The sequence below is a fragment of the Podarcis cretensis genome (genome assembly GCF_951804945.1).
Source record: "Podarcis cretensis genome assembly, chromosome: 10".
In the NCBI taxonomy this organism is placed as follows: Eukaryota; Metazoa; Chordata; class Lepidosauria; order Squamata; family Lacertidae; genus Podarcis; species Podarcis cretensis.
Window position 1 is genome coordinate 55,835,007 of NC_137179.1, and position 21,946 is coordinate 55,856,952.

The following is a 21,946-nucleotide window of genomic DNA, read 5'->3' on the forward strand; positions in this document are numbered from 1 at the left end:
AAACGGCATTTCCATGTGCTGCTCTGGTTCGCCAGAAGCGGCTTAGTCATGCTGGCCACATGACCCGGAAGCTGTATGCCGGCTCCCTCGGCCAATAAAGCGAGATGAGCGCCGCAACCCGAGTCAGTCACGACTGGACCTAATGGTCAGGGGTCCCTTTACCCTTTACCTTTTTAAGCCTGAAATGTACACAGGGGTTACATTCAAGGGATCATGGCTAAATCCCAATTGTCTATAGTCAAATGCATTGGGTTCAATGGTCGGTGGAATTGCCAAAGTCTTTCTTCCCAATGCCTGCCCCCTTTCTGCCCCCCGCTCTTTTTTTTGCTAAGCTTAGAAATCTTGAATGTGCACAAGTTAAACATGCATAGGCTGTGGAGTGAGATAGATATATATATATATCTTACTAGTTGCTTTTTATTTATTTTTATTTTAAAAAGTGACTCATAGTGAACTACCACAATAATTAAAAAACATTTACATTTAAACCAGCATAAAATAAAACGGGGAGAAATCTAAAACACATAAATATTTTTTAAAATGCAGGTTTAAAACATCTCACCCACTAAAAGAGGATACAGATAATGAAAAGCCAAAGGCTTAGCAGAAAATAAATGTTTTTTCTTCCTAACTAAAGCAGGGGCAGAGGAAGGGGGGCGGTCTGCCCTGGGTGTCACCACTGAGGGGGGTGACAAAATGCCGGGGGGCACTCGCTGAGTGGCAGGAGGCAGGCAGACTCCTCAGAGGTCCCTCAGAGCTTCCTGCCCCAGCTTTCTTTCTTACTGTCAGAAAGTCTTTCTGAATGTTTAGTCGGAATCTCCTTTCTTGCAACTTGAAGCCATTGGTTTGAGTCCTACCCTCCAGAGCAGGAGAAAACAAGCATGCTCCCTCCTTCATGTGACAACCTTTAAGATATCTGAAGACGGCTATCATTTCTCCTCTCTGTCCCCTCTTCCACGAGAGTATCATGGGGGACTTCGTCAAAAGCCTTACTGAGATCAAGATACACTATGTCCACAGCATTTCCCTGATCCACCAAGTTTGTAATTCCTTAAAAAAAAAAAAAGGATTGGACTGGCATGACTTATTTTTGAGAAACCCATGCTGGGTCTTAGTAATCACAGCATCGTTTTCTAAATGCTCACAGACCAACTGTCGAATTATCTGTTCTAGGACCTTCTAGCTCACTGGTTGGTAGTCACCCTTTTCCCATTTTTGAAATGGAGACAACACTTGCCCGCCTCCAGTCTGTAGGGACCTCACCTGTTTCTCCAAGAATTCTTAAAGGCTGTAGAATTATATCCTCAAGCTCCTTTATGAGCTCCTTGGGTGCAGCACATCAGGCCCTGGAGATCTGAATTCATTTAAAGTAGCTAGGTGTTCCCTGACTACCTCTTTTCCTATCTTGGGCTGCAGTTCCCTCCTTACATCATTTATTCTGTTATCACCAGGGCATTGGTTTCCTTTTGGGTGAAGACAGAGGCATAGTAGGTGTTGAGTAGTACCGCCTTTTCTCTGTCAGCATTGCAGAGGACCTGCCACAATGCTACTCCTCCTCCCTTCCTGTTTGGTCTGTTCCTTTTGAACAGTAGCACTGTATAAAAAACATGAATGAGTTGCATTTCTGTTTCCCCAGCTTCTGTTGTAATGCATAGAAAGCAGGGACTCTGAGATCTTGCTCCTGGGGAGAACATTTCACCCTCTACAGGCATTATCCGGAGTTTACTGTTCTTGTCGCGGCCGAGCCTCCGTTTTGCACATTGCAACAGAGGCAGGAAAAGCAGAAGCAAAGCACTCTCCATGTGTAAAACTCCTGCAGCCTCTTCGCTGTTGCATGATTTTGTGGGTCTGACCTGCTCAAGGTGGTGGTTCTAGTAGACTAAAGGGGCCGTGGCAAGGCAATCAGAAGCAGTCAGTTGTGTGTGACACTTAAGCTGGAACAAATTTAGAATGTTGCTCCGGCAACCAATAACAACAGACAAGGTTGCAACCTGTCCTCACAAGTGAGAGAAGCTCTTCTGTTTAAAGGGACTTGCCCATTTCCGCAGCTTTAGATTCCTGTTGGACTAAAGTACTCTTGAGTCAGAAGGCAGTAATGCGATCTCTTTTCCACTGAAGCACTTGAGGACCAGCATTCTATCTGAAGCAAATAGAAGCTATCCTTCCATTTATAGAATTATATACCACTTAATCATCACAAAACTCTTAAGCTATGTTAATTGTGCAGCCTCATCCCTAGGGGTGACCTGCCTGGTTATATTGATCTTGCACTGCTAGGTAGCTTTCTCTTGACCTTTGATGGCTCCCCGGAAAAGGTGGCTTCCCCTTCTTCAGCCATGGGCCTTCCCCACCCATTTGCTAAACTATTTCCTGACAAAAGTAGTTAAAGGCAATGGATTGGTGTGGGTTTTTTTTGGAGGTGGCAACAAGACAAAAAGAGGTAATAAGAGATCAATCAGACACCTTCACTGTACTCTTTTTGGCGCCTGCTAAAAATATTTCTGTTCAGACCAGCCTACCAGATGCTTTGAAAGTTGAGGTAATTTTCAATTTGTTGTAGTATTTTAACTTTGGCATGTTTTAAATTGGTTTTTTTTCCCCCAAAAAAAATTGATTGTAAATCAAGTTGTAGATTTGTCTTGCTTTTACTGCTTTATCTTTTGTAAACCATTTTGAGGTAATGTATATAACTTTTCACAATCAAGGGTGGGGGTATACATTTTATGAAATAAATAAATAAACCCAGTGCCATATTGACAGGTTATTGACCCCATTCTCAAAATCTCAAATTCTCATGAGGTTTACCTGATACCCACAGAGTCGTCTTCTGGATTTACGGTTCAAATTAGCAACCAACATGAAATACTTATTTTTCATAGCTGCAGCATTCCAAGAGCAAACTTGGTTGTTGTCTTTTGTGTTTCCATATTCTTTCCCCGTTGCATCCCTTCCTCCCCGAGTAACAGTCGTTAGCAGCTCTGGACATGAATAAGAACAGTATATTTAAAATCACAGGCAGCAAGATCATAGCGACGCTAATCTCTGTTAGCCTTCTGGCTGGGATTTGCAGAGCAATCTCTGAAGGGTTTTCCTAGACAAGACTATTAAATTAACCCAAGGAAGCTCCCAGGTGAAAAGCCTGCTATCAGCCTGCTTGAGGGAAGAGGTAATGACTCTCTGGGGCTTAGCTAATAATCTTCAGCATGCGTCCAGCCGAGGCAGCAAGACTGAAATAACCTGCTGGTTTTGCTTTCTTAGGTTGTAACTCCACACTTTCAAAGGGGACGATTGAGACAGGTCCTGCAGGAATCCCTGATTCATACAGCGTTTTGATAAAGCCTTCTGGAAATAAAACAAGACACATTCCTTTCAGGCATGGGGGACCCCCTTTCCAGTCTTTAAGCCAGGGGTAGGCAACCTAAGGCCCAGGGGTCGGATGCAGCCCAATCCCCTTCTCAATCCGGCCTGCGGATGGTCCGGGAATCAGCGTGTTTTTACATGAGTAGAATGTGTCCTTTTATTTAAAATGCATCTCTGGGTTATTTGTGGGGCCTGCCTGGTGTTTTTACATGAGTAGAATGTGTGCTTTTATTTAAAATGCACCTCTGGGTTATTTGTGGGGCATAGGAATTTGTTCATTTCCCCCCAAAATATAGTCCAGCCCACCACATGGCCTGAGGGACAGTAGATCGGCCCACGGCTGAAAAAGGTTGCTCACCCTGCTTTAAGTGACTGCAGTGGCTCTCAGTGAAGTTCCAGGCACGGTTGATCTTTTAAATCCATACAGAGTTCATGACCAGGGTTCCTGGATGATCGAATTACTTCAATTCAGGTAGCTTGTGCATTGAGATTTTTAGGTAGCTTGTGCATTGAGATTTTTAGGTAGCTTGTGCATTGAGATCAGTGGCTCACCTCTGGGTGCCTCTGCCAACTGAGGTATGGTAGGTGGCATCTTGGGATAGGATTGTTTTGATGGTGCTGCCCAGTTTGCAGGCTGTTTTCTCTCTCCAGAAAGGCTTTTTTACACTTTGGGGCATGTCCACTTGGACATGTAACACCCTCTCCCCCAGGGCTGAGCAAAGGTCAGAGCAAGCCTTGGCCCATAATACATTGGCCAAGAGCACTTAGCCTAGTATTGTCTCCTGCAACCGACAGCAGCTTTCAAAGGATTCAGGTGGGGTCGTTCTGCTGTCTTGAAAGGGCTGCCTTGTAGCAAAGGTTGCAAAAAACCAAACCAAATAATGTGTTCTGCCACTGAGTTACAGACTCTTTCTTGAACTACCTGGAAGTATATCTAGGATAGGCTTAAGAGAATTAACAGTGTTGATTATCTTTGGTGGTGAAGCCTGGAGAATGACGCTGCAAAATATGAAAAGGTCTTCATAATAATAAAAAAATTAATTACACATTATTATTTGGAATACATGTATGAATAGCTTTTCTCTTCTTGTCCACAGGCACTTGATAAGCTTTTTTTTTTTTTTTTTTTTACTCTTGTGTGACATTTTAATTTAATCATATATGTTATCAAAAGCAACCCTAACCTTGATGAGACATTTTACACTTTCAGCAGAGTGATGCATTTGCACAAAGCACCCCATAGGTTTTCAGTTGCACTTTTTCTCTGCCTAGTACACATTCCCGGAGGCATTATCTCCATGTCTCATGCAGTCTCTAAAATCTGTCCAAGGGCGTAACCGTTCTTTAAATCATCAGTATGCCCAGTCTGTATGAAAGAGGTGAGTGTGTTGAGAATCTAAATAAGGGGTGGAGAACCTGTGTCCCTTCAGATGGACTCCAGACCCCGCCATTCCTGACGGTTGGCCATGCTGGCTGGTGGGAGGACAACCACATCTGGCCACAGGTCCCCCATGCCTGAACTAGGTTGTCCCTTCTGCAAATTAAAGGGCCCTTTTGGTGCATGCAGGAGGGTGAGATCCAGTGGAGTCTCTAGATCAGCGTTTCTCAACCTGTGGGTCCCCAGATGTTGGTGGACTACAACTCCCATCACCCCTAGCTAGCAAGGCCAGAGCTCAGGGATGATGGGAGTTGTAGTCCAACAACATCTGGGGACCCACAGGCTGAGAACCGCTGCTCTAGATTGAGGAGAGAGAACACATTCCCCTGTTCTCCCCTGCAGCCTCCTGAACAAACTCCCACACTTACAGAGGGTCCCCCACACATGCAGGAGGAGCTTTTCATGGGCTACTACAGAATTATGGAGAAGCTGTCTCTCCCTCTCACTCCATCTTCCTATGGGTGCAATGCTGCTCAGAAGAACTAGGTGTCTAACCCAGTGGCTGCTCCTCACCTTTGGAACATCTGTTCCTTGACAGCTGCCAAAACCAAAATCTTTTAAGAAGCTGCTGCAAAACTTCACTCTGTGGATCATCTTTCACTTACTGGCATTAAGCTGTCATCAGTGCTATTCCCTTAACTGCCCGTGATGTTTAATAATGTATACAGCCACTTCAGTTTCCGAGCCAAGTGCGCTCACTTGAAAACAAAACAGCCCCCTCCCAACAACTGTAAGTTTTATTTCCAAGCCTGTTTTCATTTTGAGAAAGCTTACCTTGGCTTTAAAACCAAACAACAACAGCAAAAGCTGAACTACTTTCCTATGTTGCAACATCTTTTTTGACTTGTGATAGCTTTGAAAGAGAGCTAATCCTGAATCTTCTTCATGAATTATTACTCATTATTCCTAGAATCCCAACCAATCCCTCTTCCCAGGGAACTCTGCGAATTGTAGCTAAGGGAGAGGATAGGGTGTCTCCTAGCAACTCCCAACACCCTTAACAAACTACAGCTCCCATAATTCCTTAGAGGGAAGCCATGATTGTTTATCTTAGTGCTTTCAGTTAATGGTATGAATGTGGCCTTGGAAATGTATACCTTAGTGAGTCTTGTACTATTTTACCTTAGATGAGGGCTTATCCACACTTTAGTGCTGCATTTATAGACACAGGGCTTGGATTTCTAGGTTTGTGTCTGAGTGGTTTTTTCCCCCCTTCCTTCTGCCCCTTTCCCCCAGGAAAATTTGTGTTTTACCGCTAAATCAGAGCAAACTGAAATTGGGGTTTCTGCGGATTGCTATTTGCTCTGCTTCAGTGGTAAAGACAGACCACTATTGCTAGAGGATACCTTACATTAGGATAGTGATTGTGGTGCCCTCCAAATATTGCTGGACTACAATGCCCATCATCTCTGATTGCTGGCCTTGCTGGTTGGGGCTGATGGGAGTTGTAGTCAATCAACATCTTTATGTAATTTCTGCTACTGAGATATCGAAGCAGTGTGTATCAGTACTTAAAGGCACTAAAATTTACATTTAAGCTGTAGCTACTAAAAAAGAATAATAGGAAGTCCTTTCTGGACTTGGATTTGTACCCCCACTTCCCACATAGCTTGCAAACAAACATCAAATACAATAAAACAGAAATCGTAACAGCGTTTCCTTTTTAACTTAACGATACATAGTACCACCAAGAATTAGAACTCCCAACAGGGAAACCCAAGAACAAATGCTAGCTCCAGGACCCTGTAAAGTAAACCCTCTGCTCAGAAAACAGGCCCTGGGAAAGAGGGGGAAATTACACAGGGGGCAACGAAGTCAAGAAGACGTGAGAAACATCAGCCAGCATGATGCATTTCAATTAATGCAAGAGCCATTTGGGTTGGACTCAGTCCCAACTTGAAAACGTTGCAGATTTAAGAAGCTCAGCTTCTTCTTTTTTTTACTACTACTACTACTACTACTACTACTACTACTACTAATAAATTTTATTTATATCCCACCCTCCCCAGCCGAAGCCGGGCTCAGGGTGGCTAACAACACTAAAATCACACCCTAGCTTTTGACGGCGAGCAGTCATGGCTTTGATGGTAATTCTGTTTGCCAGAACACATGACCGTTGAAGACACGTTTAACGGTTTTTAAAAGATCTAATGCAGCTTGAGCAGTCAAGCAGCTTGAAGTGTAAACCTCCTACTTGTCGATAATTATAGCCTTGGTCTCCATGGAGCTTTGGGTGTTTTTGAGTCTGATTTTCAGCATGCTGCCTTCTTGATTTACGCATTTTAGAACGTTTCAAAAAAAGTCTCTCTGGGTTGTGTCATCAGAATACATTCAAGAAAGCTAATTGTGGGAGGTCTATTATCAGACCCATTCCTTCATTCTCAGTTTGTGTGGGTAGACTGTAGTTGCTCAATGTAGAAGGGAAGTCACTCTGTACATGCTCAAGAGGTGTCTTTGTATCATCATCATCATCATCATCTGCTTTTTAAAAGAAAGCAAATGGTTGTAATGGGAGAGCTCAATAGGACAGAGGAAAGCAGGGTGGAGCTAAAACTTAAACATCGAATTCAAATGTGTGTTTTCTACTTAAGCTGTGGATACATAGGAAAGGATGATTGTATTAGGATTCAGCCTTTAATCCAAGATTCTTCATGTGAGACATGGGGCGCTTCCTGACTTTTTGCTATTTTCAGGTGGGATACCTACAGGCCAATTCAGATCATACTCTTACAGTTGAGTGGAAAGCCTTGTGCAACAAACTCACTTCCCAAAAAGTCTGGGCTTTTTGCAGTATGGAAAGTGATGGGGAAATGCCCTGGAAAGTGTGGGATTTCATTTACTTTGATGTAACGTCCTCTAACCTCCCAGTAAAAAAAATTAGAAATGCAGTCGTACCTTGGATCCTGAATGCCCTGGAACTCGGATGTTTTGGTTCCTGAACGCCGTAAACCCGGAAGTGATTGTTCCAGTTTGTGAGCATTTTTTTGGAAGCCGAATGTCTGAAGGGGCTTCCGTGGCTTCCGATTGGCTGCATGAGCTTCCTCTAGCCAATCAGAAGCTGCGCCTTGGTTTCTGAATGTTTTGGAAGTCAAACAAACTTCTGGAATGGATTCCGTTCGACTTTTCTGAGGTATGACTGTAATTCTCATTAGCTAACCAACATCTTCTAATCTCCCTGCAAACAAATCAGGACGAATACTCAGTAAGTGAGTATTCTGGGAGAACCCTGAGGTTTCAAAATGAGGATGATCTTGCAGCTGGCAAAGGTACTGTTTGCTGTCATTCTTTGGGCAAAGGAGTGTTTTTGCACTGACCATAGGTCATAATCAGCCACCTTTCTTGTAAACACTGAAAGCACATAGAATCAGTGCAGCTGGAGTTGCTCTGCTTTTCTCAAGAGAAGAGGGAAACCCTCTGTAGAAGAAGAAGAGAGAAATGTGCTGACCAGGTGTTTGCAAAGAACCAAAGCCATTAATCACATTAAATGACTCCCGATAATGGGTTTTAGTTCGTTGGCTTTGCTCTCAATAAAGCTTAACCTCATAAACCTTTGTGTCATGTAAACAGGATACCTACCCATAGTGAGGAACTACTATAACTCTCCCCCCCCACACACACACTCATTGACAAAGTGCTTTTGACTGAAATCAAATCTGTATGACAACCAGGAAAATAATAATCATATGTGCTTCCTTATGCATATTATTTAGATTATGGAAATATTGACCAAAAAAAATGTTGGAGAGGGATTTGTGGCATTTCCAGACAAATACAACTTTTGTCCTAACAGGATGCATATATTAAAATGGAGAAGAAGCCTGTTATCATATTTAGCGCTCCGCGCAAAGGTCTAGCAATTGAATGCTCCTCCTGGCTCGTTGAGACAGCCGCATATGCCAAGATACTGATCATTTTTATAGCTCTGTCAAATGTTTTATGGCAAGCAGCACTTATTTCCTTTGTTGCTCTCCATAGCACCGTCTCATCTAGTGAGCCTAATATGCAGTGAAATAAATTAGCGCAGCAGTTTAGAGATGTAGCATAATTGCAGCTGCCTGGCAAGGGCCTGTTTAGCAAGCATTTAGATTCATGTGGTGCGTTGACTCTTCTGCAGCTGCATTTTATAGGAACTGGAGCCTGACGAACTGTGCATTTTTGTCCTACAAGAAGAAAAGGAATACCTCCAAACAGGGTCACTCAGTACCTCCAGAATGAATCAGGAATATTCAGCTAAAAATACTATTATACAATGAGGGGGGTGTTTTTTCTGTCTCACACAGAATCCCAGCCAAACCTTGCAGTTAGAAAACTAAAGAACTTGATAAAAATTTTTTATTAAATACAGTCATAAAGATAAAGGTAAAGGTGCCCCTGCCCGTACGGGCCAGTCGTGTCCGACTCTAGGGTTGTGCGCCCATCTCACTTAAGAGGCCGGGGGCCAGCGCTGTCCGGAGACACTTCCGGGTCACGTGGCCAGCGTGACGAAGCTGCTCTGGCGAGCCAGCACCAGCACAGCACACGGAAACGCCGTTTACCTTCCCGCTATAAAGCGGTACCTATTTATCTACTTGCACTTAGGGATGCTTTCGAACTGCTAGGTGGGCAGGAGCAGGGACCGAAAGATGGGAGCTCACCCCGCCAAGGGGATTCGAACCGCCGACCATGCGATCGGCAAGCCCTAGGCGCTGAGGTTTTACCCACAGCGCCACCCGCATCCCTAAATACAGTCATACCTCGGGTTAAATATGCTTAAGGTTGAGCGCTTTCGGGTTGTGCTCCACGGTGACCCGGAAGTAACGGAATGCGTTACTCCCGGGTTTTGCTGCTCACACATGCGCAGATGGTCAAAATGACGTCATGCGCGGAAGCGGCAAATCGCGACCCGCAGACGCAGGTTACGTTTGCTTCGGGATGTGAACGAGGATCCAAAACAGATCCCGTTCGTATCCAGAGGTACCACTGCACACTCACAACATTGCCCCCCACCTTAGTTTCACAACGTTCCTGTATTTGTACTGTGTGACAATAAATACAGTACAATAATTCAGTTGATCAATAAATCAGGTAGAAGGGTTTGTGTGGTCTTTGGATGAAGGAAATGATGGGAAGGGAACACAGTCTTGAGTAGATTGGCCATGCTAGTGTCTCTTGTTTAAAATGTGTATGAAGATGCTGTTTGACCCTGATTCTTCCACTCTCCTGCGGGTTAAGAAAGATTTAAAATCCCAGAGTGAGATAAGAACTCGACTGCTGAGGAATCCAAAGGTTGAAGACTGAAGAGTAACTCATGAGTTTACATAGATTATGCATATTGGACTAGTTCTCCATGATGTGTCTCAGCTATACTGCTAGAACTCATACAACTGAAAATTCCTTCATACCAAAAAATAAAGGTGCCAGGGATGGAGGTGGGGGAATCATTCACATAAAAAAAAAATAGCAGTTAGGCTAGAACACTAATTTTCCTAGCTTTGTTACCAAGAAGAAAATTTGGCCTTTTGAGCCCCTCTTTATAATGTGCGTTGGTAAAATGCAAACACGGATTTACAACTGAGAGCCATCTCCTCTTGTGAGTCTCATTAGGACCTGACAAGGCTTGAACCCAGGAGCCTTTGATTTTGTGTGTCACTGCAGTAACTATTGCTGCTGCAACTTGAAGTACAGTGGTACCTTGCAAGACGAATGCCTCGTAAGACGAAAAACTCGCAAGACGAAAGAGTTTTTCGTTTTTTGAGTTGCTTCGCAAGACAAATTTCCCTATGGGCTTGCTTCGCAAGACGAAAACGTCTTGCAAGTTTGTTTCCTTTGTCTTGCAAGTTTGTTTCCTTTTTCTTAAAACCGTGCATTCAGGGGGTGCAGTTGTGACTTGACTTCGAGGAGCGACTCATAGCACTCCTTTTTTGAGGTTTTTGAAGACTTTGGTGATTTTTGAAGCTTTTCCAAAGTCCGTGCTTCGCAAGACGAAAAAACCGCAAGACGAAAAAACTTGCAGAACGAATTAATTTCGTCTTGCGAGGTACCACTGTATTCTCAAACCATGCACTCCTTCCCTCCGCAGGCCTTGGGGCTCACTTGAACTTCCAGAAAGGGCTACAAAGAGCTTTGTATCTTGGGCTACGCAACAGGGTCTTCCTGACTCTGGTGTGTTTCTGTGCACACCTCAGCTCTGACACCCTACATTTTAAGATAAGCTATACAAGAAGTTGATTATCAGAACAGAGCACTAAGAATTTTATGTCGTTGACAAGGAAAAAATAAAATATAGAAAGGAGAATCCCCTGGATGGAAAGATCCAGGTTTGGGACATCTGATGGGAGGGCTTTTCACAGGGTGGGTGCCACCACTGAGAAGGCCCTCTGCCTGATTCCGTAACCTCATTCTCGCAGTGAGGGAACTGCCAGAAGGCCCTCGGAGCTGGACCTCAGTGTCCAGGCTGAAGGATGGGGGTGGAGACGCTCCTTCAGGTATACGGAAGCATTGGGGATGTACGTTTCTAAATGAGTAAAGAGTGAATCTTTGAGGAAGGGGCTGAAAAAAGCCATGGCACTGGTGACTAAGCCAACTTTCCCCTTTTGCTTGAAGTTGTTCTATTCCTGCTCAGGCAGCAGAAGCAGAGGGTAAAGGGAGTCCAAGGTAGCATGGTGATTAGATTTGGGGGCTATTACTGGGAAAACACAAGTTCTAATTCCTATTTGGTCATGAGGCTTACGGCATGACCACCCCTATATTATGGTCTGCACTGCAAGATGTGGAAATTACTGGTATTTCATACAGGTATTTCAATTTGAATGGTATTTCATACAGGTGAACAGAAAAATGTTCTCCCAGAGGGTTATGGGTTTTTTTTTTGCTGTGCTGTTTTGAGCCAACAGTGTGACGCGGCAGCTAAAAAAGCCAATGCAATTCTGGGCTGCATCAATAGGAGTATTGCATCTAGATCAAGGGAAGTAATAGTGCCACTGTATTCTGCTCTGGTCAGACCTCACCTGGAGTACTGTGTCCAGTTCTGGGCACCACAGTTCAAGAAGGACACTGACAAACTGGAACGTGTCCAGAGGAGGGCAACCAAAATGGTCAAAGGCCTGGAAATGATGCCTTATGAGGAACGGCTAAGGGAGCTGGGCATGTTTAGCCTGGAGAAGAGGAGGTTAAGGGGTGATATGATAGCCATGTTCAAATATATAAAAGGATGTCACATAGAGGAGGGAGAAAGGTTGTTTTCTGCTACTCCAGAGAAGCGGACACGGAGCAATGGCTCCAAACTACAAGAAAGAAGATTCCACCTAAACATTAGGAAGAACTTCCTGACAGTAAGAGCTGTTCGACAGTGGAATTTGCTGCCAAGGTGTGTGGTGGAGTCTCCTTCTTTGGAGGTCTTTAAGCAGAGGCTTGACAACCATATGTCAGGAGTGCTCTGGTGGTGTTTCCTGCTTGGCAGGGGGTTGGACCCGATGGCCCTTGTGGTCTCTTCCAACTCTATGATTCTATGATTCTATGAGATTCCAATTTATGCAATAATTTCCTTCCCTCCCCAAAGACATGCAGCTAAGAGGGTGGGATTTTAAGGAACAGAAACAAGGGTTGACAAAGGAGGTGAAGTCTAGAAAGATGTGCAGCAGGGTGCTTCAGTTGTTAAAACAAGACCCATCTTTCAGTTCAAATGGTTTCATGCACGGTAAATTCTTAAGAACCCTTGATTGTGCTGGCATAAAGAATTGTGCTCCAGTGACATATAGGAACAGTCACTCTCTGTAACGAAAGCATTTCTGCATCACACTTGGCTCAGGCTTTGCTTTTGCCTTGCTATGACATCGTGTAGCTGCTTAGCTAACGCAAGGGATCTGAAAGGGAAGTATTGACATGAAATCTTCCGTGCTTGCCTACTAGGTTTTGTTAACACTGTAATACAGAACAGTGCTCAGGAGACAGGTTGAGCAGATACTAGCATAACTTTGTTGGCTCGCATCTATATGCTGGCAGAAGGATGCTGAATGTTTTTGGCAGTCAGCGTTAGGTTTTTCGTTAATCTCTGTCTTTCATGTCATTTCCAGAAGGTAGATTAAAGCTGCCTAGATAGATTGCAGAAACAAAGGCTTGAGTGCCTTTATGTTGCTCTGCCCTCTCTAGTCCAGCTTTGTGCTGGATATAGGAAGCATTAAGGTTTCGCGGGTGGCGCTGTGGGTTAAACCACAGAGCCTAGGACTTGTCGATCAGAAGGTTGGCGGTTCGAATCCCCGCGACAGGGTGAGCTCCCATTGCTTGGTCCCTGCTCCTGCCAACCTAGCAGTTTGAAAGCACACCAAAGTGCAAGTAGATAAATAGGTATCACTCCGGCGGGAAGGTAAACAGCATTTTCGTGTGCTGCTCTGGTTCACCAGAAGCGGCTTAGTCATGCTGGCCACATGACCTGGAAGCTGTATGCCGGCTCCCACGGCCAGTAAAGCGAGATGAGCACCGCAACCCCAGAGTCTGTCACGACTGGACCTAATGGTCAGGGGTCCCTTTACCTTTACCTTTAAGGTTTCGTATAGAATGCAACATGCTCTGGTTTCTGATGTTTTCAAAAAGCAAGAAATTTTCTTTTAATTTGACTTGCAAATGTTGGAACTGCAAAAGGTTAGAAAATGTCCTATACTAAGTGGTTTTCTTTTTCTCTTTTAGTGAGTATGTTTTTGAACACATTGACGCCCAAGTTCTACGTTGCTCTCACAGGAACTTCTTCATTAATATCGGGGCTTATTTTGGTGAGTAAAATTGTTGCATTTTACTACTTCTGTCTATAAACTTTTGAACGTCAGATTCCACATGTAAAAAATAAATAAATCTGATCTTTCTTGCTATTTCTTCCCTACACACCTGCCTCCAACTTTGTGTCTCTGTGTACCTAAAAGAATATGCATTTGCCATGGGCTGTGTGGTCTCTAGCATCTTCAAGCCTAAAATTTCATTTTCGAAAGACAAAATTCATGCCTTGCGTGCTTCCATTTTCAGCTGTAGAGAGCTTCACTTGCCAACCTGTTTCTGTCAATCTTCTCATATTGGCCAATCTCATCTTTTAAATCCCTAGCCAATAGGAACCACCACAGCTTTTTCTGCAGCAGAGTCCAAAATCAGTACATTGTTTAAAATCCTGTTTATATTGTGCCATGCTACCCCAGTCTCCAAGGGATTTCAGGGGTTGCTTTAGCCCACAGTCTGTGTCTTCTGCAATGAGACACTGTGGAGACTGTGGTGTCTTTATGATATATGGTTTATTTACACATATATACAACCCGAGTCTACCAATTGGAAGCCGCGGAAGCCCCGTCGAACGTTTGGGTTCCAAAAGAACATTCACAAACAATCACTTCCGGGTTTGTGGCGTTCAGGAGTCAAAATGTCCGAGTTCCAGGGTGTTCAACAACCAAGGTACAACTGTAGTGGGTTTTGTTAAAGGTCCTGGACCTCAATTCACTGAAGGTAACTCCACCCTGAGCATTATATTGGGTATCTTCCTGAGAAAGTTTTTTTTTTAAGAAAGCTTAGTCACCTAAAGCAGTCATCAGAAGAGCATCCTTATTGAGCTTGACTTCTGTCACTGGAACACTCTAGTAGACTGACTGCCAGCAGCTCTTCAGGGGTTCAAGAGGGGTTCAAGAAACCTACCTGGAGATGCCAAGGACTGGACCTTAGACTTTTTGCCTGCTTTGGAATTCATGCCTTCCACATGTTCCAGTGCATGCCGAAAGGCCATGCAAACAATGTGTTCACCAGAGCTGCAATCTCTCTTCAGTGCCTCTCACTGCTACTTAAGGCTTATTCACAAAAGAAATCTCTGAAGAATAACGACATTTGCCAAAGGGTTTAGAGACCTTCCTTGCCTTGCTGTTGTTGTTTTCAAGCAAGAGGGAAATCATTAAGGAATTAATTACTGTATCCAGAGTATTCCCTGAACAGATAGCACCTCAAGGCATATGGTTAGCCTTCAGAGAAATTAAAACTTCCCTTGTAGGTGTGAACAAAAGAGGCTTGGAGAGTAGACACTATAGGAAGAGGAGCTGTCTGTTGTTTTTTAAAGAGACCCAACAATTAGGACAGTAAGATGAAGGCTTTCAAAGCACAACTTGGCCATTTTTGCAGGAATTCACAAAGAGAAATTAGTGTTTCGCTGCCTTCCTTTTCATATGCAAATAACAATGATACTAATAACTTTAAACTGGAAGTGATTAAGAATATTCATATTGTTTTAATTTATCAGCCGTTCATTACATTGCATTAAGAAAATTCAGTGGTGATGGGGAAGCAGTCCCTTACTATTTTATTTCTTGTACTGCTGGCTCAGGGATATTGGCAGTTATATTAATTTATATTTTTTATCATTTTGTTATGCCTTTTTTAGAAACAAAGTTGATAGATACTGAAATTGTTCCATTTTTTGTTTTAACCACGCTGAATAATTATTTAAGTAATAACTGTAAACTGCTTCAGTTGCTGCCAAGCCAGGACACAAGTATGAAGATGAGTGATAGTCCTGCACTCGATGGTGCTAAAAAGTTATGATTGGCTGTAGTAGGTGGGCAGGATATGACATGTGATCTCTGAGGCATGTAACCCAACATATGGAGAAAGCAGCTGGCTTACAGCTGCATCCTTTGCAAACACAGTTTGGGCCAGAGGTCCAGTAAGTGTAGGGAAAAGGGTCAGATGCTACTGCTGCATTAGTGCTACTGCTGTTTACACTACGGCATTACGATTTGCTTTGTGCTGTGATGTACGTTGTTCATGTAAGGTTACTGAGAAGGGGTAGAGAAAGTGCCGAGGTCAGTTTGGGCTCCCCTCACATTCTTCTCTCTTCTGCTGCTTCTTTGGCGATCACTTGTAGCCGAGTAAGATTGTCTTCCATCAACACAGTTTTAACAATGAGTCTGTAAGTGACTGTGGAGACCAATTCTGGATCCACACGTCCTTCCACAGTGGGGACATTGGTTTCCTGGTGGGAGTTGATCACGGTGTGGATTTGCCAAGCTTGCCTTCCTCTTAGCACATTTCTCCCTCGCATCCTGAGTTCGAGTGCCTTCAAAGCCCATGGCACCTTTGGTAAAGGCTGTTCTCCAATTGGCAAGTGTTTCCCAATTGTTGGTGTTTATACTACATTTTTTAAGATTTGCCTTGAGACAGTCTTTAAACCTCTTTTGTTGACCACCAGCATTTACGCTTTCCATTTTTAAGTTCGGAATAGAGTAGTTGCTTTGGAAGACGATAATCAGGCATCCGCACAACATGACCAGTCCAACGAAGTTGATGTTGAAGAATCACCCCAAACAGATATTTAATTCACATAACTCACCCCAAGCAGATATTCAATGGAGATCCTATTCAGGATACAGAAAAGAGCGCTGTATGCAAACATTCCCCTTTTAATTCTGCAACCTATTTGCGGACATAGTGATGTATGGAAGAGAGAGCTGGACCATAAAGAAGGCTGAATGCCGAAGAATTGATGCTTTTGAATTATGGTGCTGGAGAAGACTCTTGAGAGTCCTATGGACTGCAAGAAGATCAAACCTATCCATTCTTAAGGAAATAGCCCTAAGTGCTCACTGGAAGGACAGATCCTGAAGCTGAGGCTCCAGTACTTTGGCCACCTCATGAGAAGAGAAGACTCCCTGGAAAAGACCCTGATGTTGGGAAAGATGGAGGGCACAAGGAGAAGGGGACGACAGAGGACGAGATGGTTGGACAGTGTTCTCGAAGCTACCAGCATGAGTCTGACCAAACTGCGGGAGGTAGTGGAAGATAGGAGTGCCTGGCATGCTCTGGTCCATGGGGTCACAAAGAGTCGGACACGACTAAACAACAACAACATTTGCAGACAGAGAAGTTTTAGGGGGTGCCATTTCACCAAATTTCTCCAGTTTCACTGGGGTGGGACTTGTCAGCAGAAGTCACGGAGCTGCTTTCTCTCCGCCCCCCCCCCCCGCCGCCCAAAGTTGTTGATGTTGCAACCATGTTGAGCAGCGTGGTCACCATTGTTCACTCTCTACAATATTGCATCATTCCAGGACATTTGGGAGGTGGGGGAGGCAAATGGCAACCAACACGCACACAAAAATGGTGGAGAATATCCGGAGCAAATTATGCAGTAGATCTTCTTTTTCCAGAGGGTGAGAAAATGAAAAGAAAAAAATCTATGAAAGGGACAGAAACCAGCAAAGAAGCCTCTTCGTAATAACTGGCTAGGCATTTCCCTTTTAGAATATAACGTTGACTTCTATGAACTGGACCATTCAGCCCAGTATTGTCTGTTTGGACTGGCAGCAGCTCTTGAATATTTCAGGCCTTTCTTAGCTGCTTTAACTGGAGATGCCAGGGACTAACCTTGTGGCTAATTACTGTCTTTTTCGCTCTATAAGACGCACCAGACCACAAGACGCACCTAGTTTTTGGAGGAGGAAAACAAGAAAAAAAATATATTCTGAATCTCAGAAGCCAGAACAGCAAGAGGAATCGCTGCACAGTGAAAGCAGCAATCCCTCTTGCTGTTCTGGCTTCTGGGATAGCTGCGCAGCCTGCATTCGCCCCATAAGACGCACACACATTTCCCCTTACTTTTTAGGAGGGAAAAAGTGAGTCTTATAGAGCAAAAAATACGGTAAGTACTCCAAGTAGCTCCAGACCAGGGTGGTGAGACAGACCCAGGAATGGATAGATAGATATTTGCAGCTTTTTAAGCAAAATTATGAGCAATAGGTGAGAAATAGCTTCTTGGTTGTTTCTGTATCGAGCACAGAGACCTGGACCTTCTGTTTAAAGCTCTCTGTGGCTTTGCAATTATTTCCCATTACAGTGGTGCCTCGCAAGACGAAATTAATCTGTCCCGCAAGTCTCTTCGTCTAGCGGTTTTTTCGTCTTGCGAAGCAAGCCCATTGACGGCTTAGCGGCTTAGCGCTATTAGCGGCTTTTAGCAGCTTTTAGCGGCTTATCGGCTTATCAGATAAGCGGCTTAGCGGCTTAGAAAAAGGGGGGGGGGAGAGAAAAAACCCGCAGGAACTCGCAAGACATTTTCGTCTTGCGAAGCAAGCCCATAGGAAATTTGTTTTGCGAAGCACCTCCAAAACGGAAAACCCTTTCGTCTAGGGGGTTTTCCGTCTTGCGAGGCGTTCGTCTTGCGGGGCACCACTGTATATGTTTGCCAATGATAGGTGGCCACTTATGCATCACCAAAAGAAGAAATGCACCACTGAACAAGGGGACAAAAAGAGGTCACAGATTTGCATATAAGTTGCATATGCTAATTTATATTTATAGATGCAAATTCAGAAATAAATACCATAATTTAAATAGAAATGCAGTGCATCTCACCATAGCTGGGGGCAAGGAACTAGGTTCCTGCTCAGTCACCTAGAATCATAGAATCGTAGGGTTGGAAGGGACCCTGAGGGTCATCTAGTCCAACCCCCTGTTATGCAGGAAAATGCAGCTGTCCCATGCAGGGATCGAACCTGCAACCTTGGAATTATCAGCACCATGCTCTAACCAGGTGAGCTAAGCTGTCCAGGTGCTAAATGTCAGTGGGCAACTTTAAGGCCCCTGTTCTGTCTTCTCATCATTTTGTGTCTTTAAACTGAATTTGGAATGGGTAGCTTTTCAAATACTCTTTCAAACAGTTTCCCCTTGTGTCTCTTTTCCTTAAAGCCTGTTTTAGTATGTTGGTGGCTCTTGGTGTAGCACCCTATCAATCTCTGCAAGGTTATGATTTATAAAGCAACACCGCATATACTGACGGCACTGTATAAGGAATAAATAAGGATAACAATTCATCCAAAAAATACCTTTAAATATAGAATCAGAGCTTAAAAGAAAACACAACTGGCCAGTGGGAATTACTTTGGAGTTAAGGAAAGCAAACTAATAAATGCACATATTCACTTTTGTTTTTAGATATTTGAGTGGTGGTATTTTCGCAAGTATGGGACCTCGTTCATTGAACAAGTCTCGGTGAGCCACTTGCGCCCTCTGCTGGGAGGGGTGGACAACAACTCTCCCAACAACTCAAATACAGGCAACGGGGATTCTGATGCAAATCGGCAGAGCGTCTCAGGTAAGACAATTCCGCTTGTCCTGCGCAGATTGTTAACTATAATAGTATGTCCTTTTAAAATGCAAGAATGATCATGGGTTATGTTTATTACTATTGACAGCAAACCTGCAATGTCCTGGATTCTTTTGTTTTGTTTTGTTTTAAGTGTTCTATTATCGCTCATGTTCCAGCCTTCAGGTATGGATGCTGATCTCAGAGGCATCTTGGGGTCCTTCAGCCAGTGGCTCCCTAGGGGAAGTGAGTTACTGCCTCCCATCGATTTGTAGCTTGTTTTATTCTGGCAGAGGAAGCGGAACAACTTTGCAAGAACTCGAATAGCATATCACTTCAGAAGCCACCTAGAGCAAACGATTAGCTGCATATCTTCTCACCTGCAAGCTTTCATTTTTGACTTTGAAATGGAACAGTGTTAGCAGTTGACTTAAAAAGAAATTGAAACATGAGTGGTTTTAGGAATGAATTTATTCACCAAGTCGACTTTTCCCCAGTTGAATCTGCTCCTAGTGTTACTTCATCCTGGTGTCAGGCTTTAGAATATATTTTAGCTGTTCTGGCTAATAATAATAATAATAATGATAAAAAAAAATTATGTATACCCTGCCCTCCCTGGCCAGAGCCGGGCTCAGGGCGGCTAACACCAGTAAAATTACAATAAAAACATAATAGGGGGAAAGAAACCAATTTTAAATACAGGTTAAAATGCAATTTAAAATGCAGCCTCATTTTAAAAGTAGCCCATAGATCAAAACGGTAAGGGGAGTGAAACATAAGGGTTAGGCTGAGTCCAAACCAAAGGCCAGGTGGAACAGCTGTGTCTTGCAGGCCCTGTGGAAAGATGTCAAGTCCTGCAGGGCCCTAATCTCTTGACAGAGCGTTCCACCAAGTCGGGGCCAGTACTGAAAAGGCCCTGGCCCTAGTTGAGACCAATCTAACCACCTTGCGACCTGGGATCTCCAAAGTGTTGTCATTTGGTCCTCTGCGGGGCATACCAGGAGAGGCAGTCCCGTAGGTATGTATAATATGTATTCCCTATCCTACCCCCCAAAAAGTGCCATCATAACAAAAGATATCCATGCTTTTCCTACGAGTGCATTTGCAACAACAAATAAACTGCAACACCACCAGTGGTGGGAGCTCAGGTAATCATTCCCCCCCCCCCCCCGACCACTGGCTATAGTGCCACATGTTTATATCTATAAGCCAGGAAAGTCAATACGATATAAATCACATCTACACATACATCGCTCCCCAAACTCTTATTTAACTGCCATGAGTCCCAGTCAAAAACTGTGGGAACTCTAATAAACCCCCTCTACAACAATCTCATGATTCTTATAAATTAGCATACTAATTAATTTACACACACTTTCTGCTGAAGGTAGATGAATTTCCAGCACCTGCTATTTCCCTCTTCTAGGTAATACTACTTGTACTGGGCAGGTTATTCAGACATACAAATCTATATGTCCCGCAACATAGTCTTTAGTTTTGGGAGCAGAACATTGCTGGCGACAACTGCCTTCTGGGCCATTTTACAGTTAGAAATAGGAGGGCTGTGAACAATCTGTTTCTGAAATCTTGGGAGGACTGTCGCCATCAAAGCAGACAATGCAAGGACTGATGGAACAGTGGTCTGATTCAGCTTCATTTGTTCGTATACGTACTAATAATTCATTGGATCACAGAAGCACTCCAGATGTATATACTGTGGGCAAATCACAGGCCCTCCAATGGCGCCCATCTGTTAGATACCACCTGTATATTCGCCTGGTATTCTTTTAGATGTTTGGAATGCACCTGGAATGACTTAATTTGAAGGCAATTTTGTTTTCAAATAAACAGTAGCATTAACTGGTAATTAGAAGGCGTATATATTTTTCCATTGTTACAGAATGCAAAGTCTGGCGAAATCCACTAAACCTGTTTAGAGGAGCTGAATATAACCGGTAAGTGCTGCACAGAATTGTCATTCAAGCACAGTAGCCACTTTTGAGCACTCGTTCATTGTCACAGAAGGACTTGGGGCCTTATCCGAGCAGCACAGTGGACAGGTTTCACATATATTGTATTTTTAATCCTTGTTGGAAGCCACCCGGAGTGGCTGGGGTAACCCATCCAGATGGGCGTGGTACAAATAATAAATTATTATTATAATTATTATATGCATTCACACTTAACACTAAACCATGGCTTAGTACAGGGCCAGAAACCCCTTTTTTTTTTAGCCTGAAAGCTGCATTTCCCCTAGGGTGGAGAGCCGTGGGCCTAGTGGGTCAAAAGTGCAACAACTCCAGACCTCTTTATCCAGTCCATGGGACACCCCCCCAGCTCTCTCCATAGCCACTCCCTCTTTTCCTAAACCACACCCCTTGCTAAACATCAGGGGCAGACCTTGGTAATATGGCGCGATGTGCAAGGCCAAAATTTGACACCACCCAGTCAAGTCCTCACACTGCCTTCCCAAACCCAGATAAGTGAGATGCTGGGCTTTGGGAAGGAGGCATATGAGGGTCCTGACTGGCTCCTAGAGGCCTCCCACCTCCTTCCTGAAGCTGGGAAAGCACTAACTAGGCTTTGGAAGGAAGTGGGATGACTTTAGGACCTTGTCAGAGTCCTCATGCCTTTGGGAAGGAAGCAGGAAAGCACCTTCTGAGCTGGGTGCCCTGTGCGGTGGGGGGGGGCATTGCCCTAAATCTGCCTCCTTGAGTATTTTTTGCCTGGCTGGAATGCATCCTTGAATTCTGACAATGACTCTCACTTGCCTGGATAGAGGATATACAGGGGGTCTTGAGTGTATGTAGAAACTAGCCTACTGTACAAAGGTTGAATTTTTATTCACTGATTCACCTGCTTTTGCTTCTGGTCCTACTCACCCCCCTTCCTTCTGAAGGTTGCCCAGAAGGAAATGCAAAGATATTCTCTCTCTCTCTCTCTCTCTCTCTCTCTCTCTCTCACACACACACACACACACACACATTCTCCATCCAGGTAAGCGGGAGGCAATATTTGTGGTTTAGGGACAAATTCCAGCCTAGAAAAAACCTTTGGGAGCAGAGCTGTGAGAAGCA

General features: G+C 44.0%; 1 protein-coding gene across 4 annotated transcripts in view; it reads left to right on the forward strand.

The window, feature by feature from the left end:
• ST7 (suppression of tumorigenicity 7) overlaps positions 1-21,946 on the forward strand; it is a 96,593-nt gene that overhangs the window by 42,268 nt on the left and 32,379 nt on the right. For all 4 annotated transcript variants that reach the window (XM_079994257.1, XM_079994258.1, XM_079994259.1 and 1 more), the window contains exons 2-4: positions 13,460-13,542; positions 18,719-18,878; positions 20,770-20,824. In XM_079994257.1, the coding sequence (XP_079850383.1) occupies positions 13,460-13,542; positions 18,719-18,878; positions 20,770-20,824 (298 nt within the window). The remainder of the gene's footprint in view (positions 1-13,459; positions 13,543-18,718; positions 18,879-20,769; positions 20,825-21,946) is intronic.